We start from the raw sequence: 9,359 nt of genomic DNA on the forward strand, positions 1-9,359 counted from the left end.
AAAGTGTGCATGCTGGTGAGTTTTGTGGGTGAAACCAGAACAAGATACATAAAAGATCTTGGGGAGGTTATAGGGGGAATTTACTATCTTGGGGGACACCAATAGTGGTTTGAGGAGATGTGCGTGGAGGGAAAAAATACATAAAACGTAAGGATTTGTTATGGTAAGACCTGATCCAGGGACCAGGGTACATCTGAGGAAGATTTTGTTCCCAGAAGGAAAGGGCAGGAACAAACATTAGTAGGTGAAAGTTGAGGGTGAAGTTATTAATTGTGGGTCCTTATTAACTGTGTAAAGATTAGCTTTGAAAAAACAACCAGGAACCGGGACTAAAGAATTGGGAACTGGGAATAAGGAACCAACTTCAGCCTCATGGGTGGAAGCTGGGATGGGGAAAGGAGGTGTTGTGAGAAGAGGGGACAGATGTGTGTGGGTGGGAATGCATGCGGGAGAGAGAAAGATCTTGGGGACAAGCGTATATTTGTATCAGAAGGGGTTCTAGGAATACAAGTGTGTGTGAGAGAGTCAGGATGGGAGTGAGTGTCTGTGTATGATGTATGGGTGCAGCAGAAAGTTCAGTGAGGCAGACTGGAGAGAGAAGAGTAAGGGGAGGTAAAAGAAGGACAGAATGATAATGTGAATGGGGACTGGAGAAATGTGTAAAGTAGGGAGGCACAGGGGAAGGGTGAAAGAGGGAGAACTGGAAGAACTGGAGTGAAAGAGAGATTAGGGGAAAAAAAGCGTCAGGAAAAAATTCATCAACAAAAAGATGCATCAGGGCAAACAGTAGGAGGAAAGGAATCAAGGAAGGAAAAGGAAGAGAGACTAATTCCAAGAAAGAGAAAAAGTCAAAGTACTTAATGAAAAGCATGAATAACAACTGAAAACCTGGCTGGCTTAGAGGAGGAGTTGGAAATGGAAGTTTACCATGAAATTTCACTATGGCAGCAAATTTCCTAAGGTTGGCCCTGCCTGGGTAACCCCACATTTATTCTTCTATTCTGTGTTAAAGGAAAAAAAAAAGAGTTTCTTCCTCTGCCCCGCCCTCCAACTTCTGTTCAGTAGCTGCACCTATGTGCCATTTGTTCAGTCATTTCAAGTTACAAGAAAATGGATATGTTTCAATTAATATTCTGACAAATATCTAATGACAAAGAAATATGCTAATCTAGCACGTTTCTTTCTCCCGCACCTCAGGCCCACCTCAGATTCCCTTTCATTCATCCTTCCTCAAAAAAACAAAACAAAACCCCACAAAGAAATAATAAGAGCAACACATCTGAAGTCAGGGATGATGGTGCCACATTCCCTGAGCTGTTCTGTATGTATTGCATCCCAGCTGCTTTTCTTGTGCCACGGGGGTTTGTGTTTAGGGTTTCACACAGACCATATGTGAGGGGCACTGCCAGGGCACAGTGATGTGCTCTAGCGCTCAGCATCATGCTTTGTGCGGCCAGAGATAACGGGATTGTGGGTCTGAAAGGCACGGATCAAACACGAGATCTCAGAACAGACAACCTGGGCTATTTGCTGCAGGAAAGACAAACCTTTATGTATGTGTGTGTGCTTGAGAGAGAGATGTGTGTGTGTGATGTGTGATATATGTGTGTGATATGTGTCTGATGTGTTTGTGATATATGCGTGTTGTGTGTGTTGTATATACGTGGTAAGTGTGCGTGTTATATATATATATATATATATGTGTGTATGTTAAGAGTGTGTGTGCGCGTGTCCTGGCTGCTCACAAGACATGGCTGGGGAGCTGCTGATTTATTGAATCAACCCAAATATTTCAGAAGCAGCCCTTGGAAGGGGGAGGAAAAACCGGAACCAGATGCGCGCACAGAGCAGCAGCCCGCTCTCTCTCATCTCACATCCCCGAGCCCGATCTTACCTCCACATTGAAATACTGCTCCGCTTTGCACACCGTAGCACATAAAATCCAAAGCAAGGCTTGCAAGAACCCCCCGCGGGCCGGCTGCACGAAATCCAAGCGGCTCCCAGTGCTGAATGGGAGTACGATCATAGTGCCCGGGCTCCAGCGGGCGGAAGCGCTCCTGCTCCACGACCGGGCGAGCCCCGTGCCGGCGGGAACCCCCGCGTGCGGGTTGAGCCGCGCGGGGGCAGGAGGAGGAGGAGGAGAAGCGGACACTCGGCTCCACAACGCGGCTCGCGGCAGCCGGGTCAGCTCCTGCTCATCCACATCGCCAGTCCCGTAAGGAGGGAATGTGGCGCCCAAGTGCCGCCGCAGCTCCTGCACGGCTTCTCCTTCGCGCGGCAGCCGCCTCTCGGTGTCGTCCTCGTCCTCCCCCCTCCTCCTCCTCCTCCTCCCCCTCCTGCTGGGAAAGGCCTCGGCTGCCTGCCTGCCTCTGCTCCCAGCCCTGCCCTGCCTCTGCCTCTGCCGCTACCTCGGCTCGCTCCTCGCCCCGCTCTCCTCCACTCCAGAATGTTCATCTGTGATCTACATAACTCCTCCTCCTCCCCGGGCAGCCTCCTCGCCTGCATCTTAAAGGAGACGGGCGGGAGCGGCTGCTGCAGCACCCGGCGCCCGGCTGCGCTGGCCTGGACCGCGCCCCGCCCGCACAACCTGCCGGGCTTGGCGCGAGAGAGGACTTCCGAGAGAGCCTGGGAGCAAGCGTCATGTCTGCTAGAAACTCTCTCACACGCGCTCTCCCTCACGCACACACACGCTCACATAAGAATAACCAGATGAAAATCACATAGACAGCCTACTTAAAACAAGAGAGGAGTTCAGTTTCGGCGAATGAATACTTCACCTTCTTCCCCACACCCTCCTGTAGCCACAAATGAAAAAGGAGGCTGGAGGATTTTTACAAGGCATTGGACTGTGGACTGGATTGGAGCCTATTCTCTCTTAATATATACGTTCCCCTTCTTTCTGAAAGGTGCGGTGGCACTGAATTAATGTGCAGCCTTAGCATTAAGTTCTCTCTACAGATTTCCCATTCTTTCGCTCCCTCCATTGCATACATCCCTATGCTGGCTTTCCTACGTATTTTTGGAATTGAGTTCTCTGCACACTTACTCACATATACACTCTCCATGAAACATATTATATAGCCTTCATTAAAAAGGACCATCGCCAGTTCTTTTCATAGCCTGTCAGTACAGAACTCGCAGTACCTTTGCCATGAAGTATAACTCTAAGGTTCTTTATCAACCAGGCTTTGTAGAAAGTAGGCGTTATCAAATTACCATGGTTTTCTTCAATGAGCTCACAAACAGGTAGAGAAAGCACTTCTGCTGGCCCGACTGGCTCAAAACACCTTACAAAAAGTCTTACCGTGTATTCTTTAAAAAAACCCAAAACACAACAAAAAAACCCTATGCTGTCCAAAAGCAACGTAGTGCATATTCAGTTGATCAAAACTGGCCAACGCTGACTGATAGAGCTCAAAAGGGCATCATACATGCTGCTTTTAATGGAGTCCCTCAAAGATCTGTTCTTGAACCAATGTGATTAAGTGTCTTTATGAAGCAGATGGAGGATAATATAAAAGCATTCCTATAAAGTTTACAGATGACACAAAAATTAGTGGAATGCTTAAAAATGATATAGGACGGTCACTTAAATCTGGAGAGTATGTTCTTTCAAGCAGTGCCATTAAATGCAACCAAATAAAGACAGACATAAAAAGAAAGAATATGGGTCACTCCTGCAGCATAGAAAACTGTAACCTGGAAACCGGTGACTTAGGAAAGACCTAAATGGTCATTTTGGAAAAGTAAATAAACATACTGCCTCTGAGTGATTTTATGCCTAAGGGATGTCCAGTATAGCTCTTCATATAGAAACACAAATATATTGGAGTAGGCAGGTGATGGTACTTCAAATGTTGGGGTCAGTAAGTGAAATACCAAAACACTGCACCTAGTTATAGTGTCCACACTATAAAAAGGTTTTTTAAAAAACAGAATAATTCAGAAATTTTCTGTGAGACTGACCCACCCTGGAAAAACCCAACAATAAATGCTGTTATTATTTAACTATCAAGGAGGTTACAAGCTGACTTGATTACAATCCAGAAATACCTACAAGTGGAAAAGATTTTTGGTGGAGGAAGGCTCTTAGTCTGGCAGACAAGGGCAATGAGTAGAATTTAGACTGGATAAACTCAAGCTAGAAATAAGTTATGGGGTTTTTTTTCCCCCCCAATGATTGTAATAAGCCATTGGAACACAACTAACCAAGAGATAGAGTGTATTAATACATCATTTGAAGTCTCAAAATCAGGAATGGATGCCTCTCTGAAAGATAAAATTTAGCTCAATCAGACATTATTGACTGAACATCCTGGGTTAAATTCTATGTTTTCTGTTATGCAAGTTCTGTCTTCTCCTTGAATCTTTATCGACTTGGTTGATGGTACCAAAAGTACAATTTTAAAATGACACCAAGTTGTGAGGGACTGGAAACAATTTGGATCAGATTCAAAGCAATATTGACTAACTGGAGAAATTGTCTAATAATAAACAAGATTACATTCTCTAAAGACAAACCTAAAATGCTACACTTAGGAAGTATAAGAGTGAGTTGTAGCTGTGATGGTCCAGAAATTATGGCAAAGATTTCTCTGCATGATATCTTCTACTGGACCAACTGTGCAGTTCGGATAAAGAGAGATGAGCTTTTGAATGCTGACAAAGAACGCCTTGCATTCAAATGCTTGTCTCACTTTATCCCAGCTACATAGATTGTTCAGTAAAAGATATAAGCCAAACAAATCCTTTTTGTATATACAAATGGTGTATATCTGGCTAGGCAACAGTATTGCAGAGGAATATCTGTTATAGTGGACCATAAATGAAATATGAGTCAATGATGCAATAAAGAAAAACCCCATTCTGGAATATATCAACAGTAGCCTTGTATGTTAGACATAGAATGTAATGATTTCACTCTACATCAGGTTCCTTAGCTTTTGGGTACCACACTTAAAATAAAATATAGACAAACTAGAAAGAGTGCAGAAGAGAGCAAAAATGATAAACAATTTGAAAAACATGACTTGGCATGAAAAACATGGGTTATTTAAGTCTAAAATGAAAAAAAAAGGTTAGGGTAAGTCATATAAAAACATGAAACTTAAATGTTTCTTACAAATGGGCTGGTGATCAACTGTTTTCTTTCTCTACTAAGGGATATAAGAAATAATCAGCAAAGAACTGATTAGGGGAACTGATCTGCTAGGGGATATAAGAAATAATCAGAAAAGGACATTCAGGTTGGCTATTGGAAAAACTTTGTAACAGTTAGGGTGGTGAAATGCTGGAACAAATTATCGAGGATTTCTGTGAAATCTCCCATGGTAGAAGTTCTTAATACTATGTTTGACCATCATTTAACAGGGGTCGTCTAGTTATACTTGATCCTGCTTCAGAAGGGACTGAATGATTTCTTAAGGTCCCTTCCAATCAACAGTTCTTTGACTCTTATACATATTATTATAAATACCTGACTCTTTAATCCAGGTCATAAACACTGCTGCTTGAAGCAAAAATGAATGGAGGGGCAGGTAAAAATGAAGATATGTTTCTTTTGCTTACTCCAAATACCCATGTTCCTTTTTCTTTTTTTATTCCCCCGCCCTCCATCCACCCGCTATAGGTGTATTTTGTAGATCTACCCCGCCCTAGATCCACCCGCTATAGGTGTATTTTGTAGATCCCGCTACTGTGACAGTATCCTGCATCTCCCAAATCTCTCACGCTGCCCACAACAGGGGTTATTGTGGGCAGCATGGGAAGGCATATGGACATACATAGAGCTGTCATGTTTTCCTGTACTGTAGCTGTCAGTAAAAGGAGGAATTAAAAGCAACAACATTGACAGATTTGTGGGGGAGGAAACACCATACTATCCATGTTTGTGTATAAGAGATTGATGGGGAATGAAAGTAAGAATGTACAAAAATGTGTGTGCTGGAAGAAGCCAAGTGTGTAGAAGGCAAAGGAGATGTTGCGAGAAAAAGAAAATACTATCCAGGATTGTTTGCGTCAGGGAAGAAATATCAGAAATGTGTGTGTGATGGCATATAACCATGAGTACATGCAAGTGAGCTGGGGGCAGGAATGTGCGAATATGTGAAAATGGAGGAGGAGGAGGTGAATAGGGTACAATAATTTGTGGTACTGCAGGAGGAAAGAGAAAGAGAGAGAGAGAGAGGTCTTGGTTATAAAAGCCTATTTGTGAGACTAGCAGAGATCTAGGTGTGTGTATGAAATATTTAGTGTGAGAGATGCATATGATCTGGAAAGCAATAGAAATGTGTCAGAGAGTAAAGTAGACATCAGAGAGGGTGACAGTAAAAGCTGAGTATAGGGAAGATAATAGAACAAAGGGATGACAGGGGGCAGAAACAGAAGTGAAAGAGACTGAATACAAGGGAAGGAGGAGACACAAAACAGGAGAAAAAAAAAGAAAGCATGGTGAAGGACTGTAAAGGAATCCATCTGTCCAGATTCTAACATGTCCCCACAGCAGTTGTATCTGAGTGTGTCTCAAATTTCTAAATTATAAAACATCAACAGCATCTTCCTTGTTACTCTTCCATGCATATTGGAATAAACTGGAATCCTTTGTAAAATAGTGTTTGAACAAGTCAATTGGCTTGCAGTGGGATTGTGTGAAGAGTACTGTCAAAAATTGATCAAAGAGGTGATTCTTCCATTAAATTCTGAATGCAGTGAGGCCCTTGGTTTTCTAATAGTTCAGTCCCAAAGTGCTGCAAAACCTTTCTCTTTTGATTAAAAGTCACTCGTTTACTGGTTCAGTTTCTTAGTTGGTCACAGTCTCAGGTTGTGGAGACCATTTAATAGACCTTGTGTTCCATGAGGAGCCAGTGCAGAAAGCAGAGATGTTTCTCACAGCAATCTGTGTTGTTTATGTACAGTGTGTACCAAATGGATCTATTAAAGTATAACTTCCTTGTGAGATAAAATGAACTGCAGTTCTTGTGGGTGGATGTTATATACACAACAATCACCATGTCCAAGTCTAAACTGAATACTGTGGAGTCCAAACCTTTGGTCAGTCACCAACAGATGGCTATTTGAACATCTAGCAGCACAGAGATACCCTACAGGACATCAAGACTGCAAACCAATTTAACAGTCTAATAGCAGGTACCCTCTGCAAAGTGGTATGTGATGAGGAAGGCACATTCCCCCGAGCACTTTCTTCTTCCCACTAGGATGTCTTCCTCTTTGACTAGGTCCAGCTTTCATGAGTCATGACTCATGAGGGTATTCTTGTCTCTGCAGGACATGTGTTAAAGAGAAGACAGAGCTGAATACAAGTGAAAGCATCTCAGCTGTGTTTTCTGACAGGTTCACCAATGGCTTTGTAGATAAGTTGAGTAAGATACAAGCAATGATGGAGTATTGTGGCACCCTGCAGGTAAGGTCTGTAGAATCAGAGGAAGAATTCCTGCGTTGCTGACTATTCAGGCAGGGCCTTTTGTTATACTCCTGGTACCAAGTCTTCATGATAAACCTCATGAGCCTTCATCAGAGCTGCAGGGTGTAAAAGGCTGATCAAGAGATTCCATGCATCAGCTCTCCATTTGCAAATAGTTTCCCTACCAGGTTTCTCTACCACACAGGCTAAACCACAGGCTAATTGTGAGCCTCTGAGATATTTCAGGTGTTTCCCTGAAATCTCTTTTAATCAGGAAAGGAGATGGTTGAAGAGAGATTTAAAATAGAGATTGACTGTCATCTTTTCTTGCATACAATGCACCCTCAAATAAAACACACCTTGTTTTCAGAAGGCAGAATGTAGAAAAGGAAAAGTTACCAGAGTCATGGCTGCTTGTGTGACAGAGGAATTCCTTCTGGGAACATCGAGCATCCAGGAAGTGTGGCCTTCCAGGCAACTGCCTGGGGGAGGCAACAGGCAGCAAGAACTACCTGCTTCCCACTCTCTCACCCAGACCATCTCCTGGGATGGCACATTTCCCAGACACTACTTTCCCAGGAAGACTTACTCTCAGTCACACAAGCTTAGGCCTCAAGCTTTTGCAAGGACAGTAGCAGGACTGGGAGTTCTTTAAGTAGTTATTTAAATAAGTTCCTACAAATAAAGTGTTTCTGCATTAAAGCCTCATCAAGAAACTACAAACAACTCACTTGCTGCTTCAGGCACAAGCTACCAGTGCTCAGCCAATGTCTATAGCTGTGAAACAGTTAGCTCAGGACTCCCCTCTACCCTTTAGCCTGCTGAGCTAGACACAAGCAGCAGGCATTTTGGCAGCTGCGTGGCATGCATAGTGTTTCCAAGCTGGCTTCTTTTCCAGCAAAGAAAGCAGCTTCCCTACTTAAGATGCATCCCTATTTTGGGGGGCTGATTTTGGAGGGAAATGTTGTACATGTTGTATGTGAGAAAATAGTGTTACACCTGAATTGCAGGTAGATTTGAGGTGGCTGGGGCAGTAATGATAAGTGAAACTTCAGACCACTAGTCATATAGGATACATTGATTTAGTGACAGATTAAACAAAGCAAAATGAAATGATTGATCAGATACGTTACATATAGGATAAGTAGTCTTAGCCTGGCTAGCGACATTGCCAAGCAAAGTTATCATGTAAGGGGGCTTCTGTGCACCTGCATGGTGGTGTCTTCAGTGTTACTTACCCAAATTGCCTTCCACGTAACCTCTTCTTTTATACTGTACAGTTCCTTTGTTTGCTGTTATCTAATCAAATTCTACCACCTCTTCAGTCGCTGATCCTTTCCCATGTTCAATCTCCACATATCTTGTAGTGGTCTCCTTTCAGTTCCAACCTTTCTCTCTTGCTCACCTGCCCTTATGCACAGTCGACAAGTTAGCAAGCCTGACACAATTATATGCAATTTATTTTCATATCACAAAGGGGGCCCATTGTGGTCAGCCCAGACTTGCTCTATTACAGATATAGATATTTCCTTCTATTTGCGGCCAGTCTAGACCTCCAAACGGTCCCCGTCATGACTTTAACTTATAACATCATATTAGTCTATGTTCAATCTTTACTGCAATACATATCATATCAACACTAATAAAAAGAAAATTGCATTATCAGCAATCGGCTTTTTTTTTGGCCAATGTGACCAATAATGTCACCTATAAATGCTGCATGCATTCATGCAGCTGCAGCATGCATGTGGCCAGGAATGCAGTCTGGCAGCTTGAGGCCCCCATGATGAGGGAGGGAGTGGGGCTGGTTTAATACCCAATGCTGTGTTAGTATCCAGTGCTGCCTATAGTCAACAGTCTTGTTTCACATTCTAAAAGCATTACTTAAAGGTTACTGCTTTTGCAAAAACAGCAGCAAAAAGCAGGCTCTGCTCTCCCA

General features: G+C 43.2%; 1 protein-coding gene across 2 annotated transcripts in view; it reads right to left on the reverse strand.

Moving 5' to 3' along the window:
• The window catches only part of MMP16 (matrix metallopeptidase 16), a 302,780-nt gene extending 300,356 nt beyond the window's left edge, over positions 1–2,424 (reverse strand). Inside the window, exon 1 of one of the 2 annotated variants that reach the window (XM_006020603.2) lies at positions 1,895–2,424. In XM_006020603.2, the coding sequence (XP_006020665.1) occupies positions 1,895–2,026 (132 nt within the window). In that variant the 5' untranslated portion in view covers positions 2,027–2,424. The remainder of the gene's footprint in view (positions 1–1,894) is intronic. The other variant, XM_025200241.1, reaches the window with a different exon arrangement.
• Between the last annotated feature and the right edge of the window lie 6,935 nt (positions 2,425–9,359).

The sequence above is a fragment of the Alligator sinensis genome, unplaced genomic scaffold, assembly GCF_000455745.1.
Source record: "Alligator sinensis unplaced genomic scaffold, ASM45574v1 scaffold717_1, whole genome shotgun sequence".
NCBI classification, from domain to species: Eukaryota; Metazoa; Chordata; order Crocodylia; family Alligatoridae; genus Alligator; species Alligator sinensis.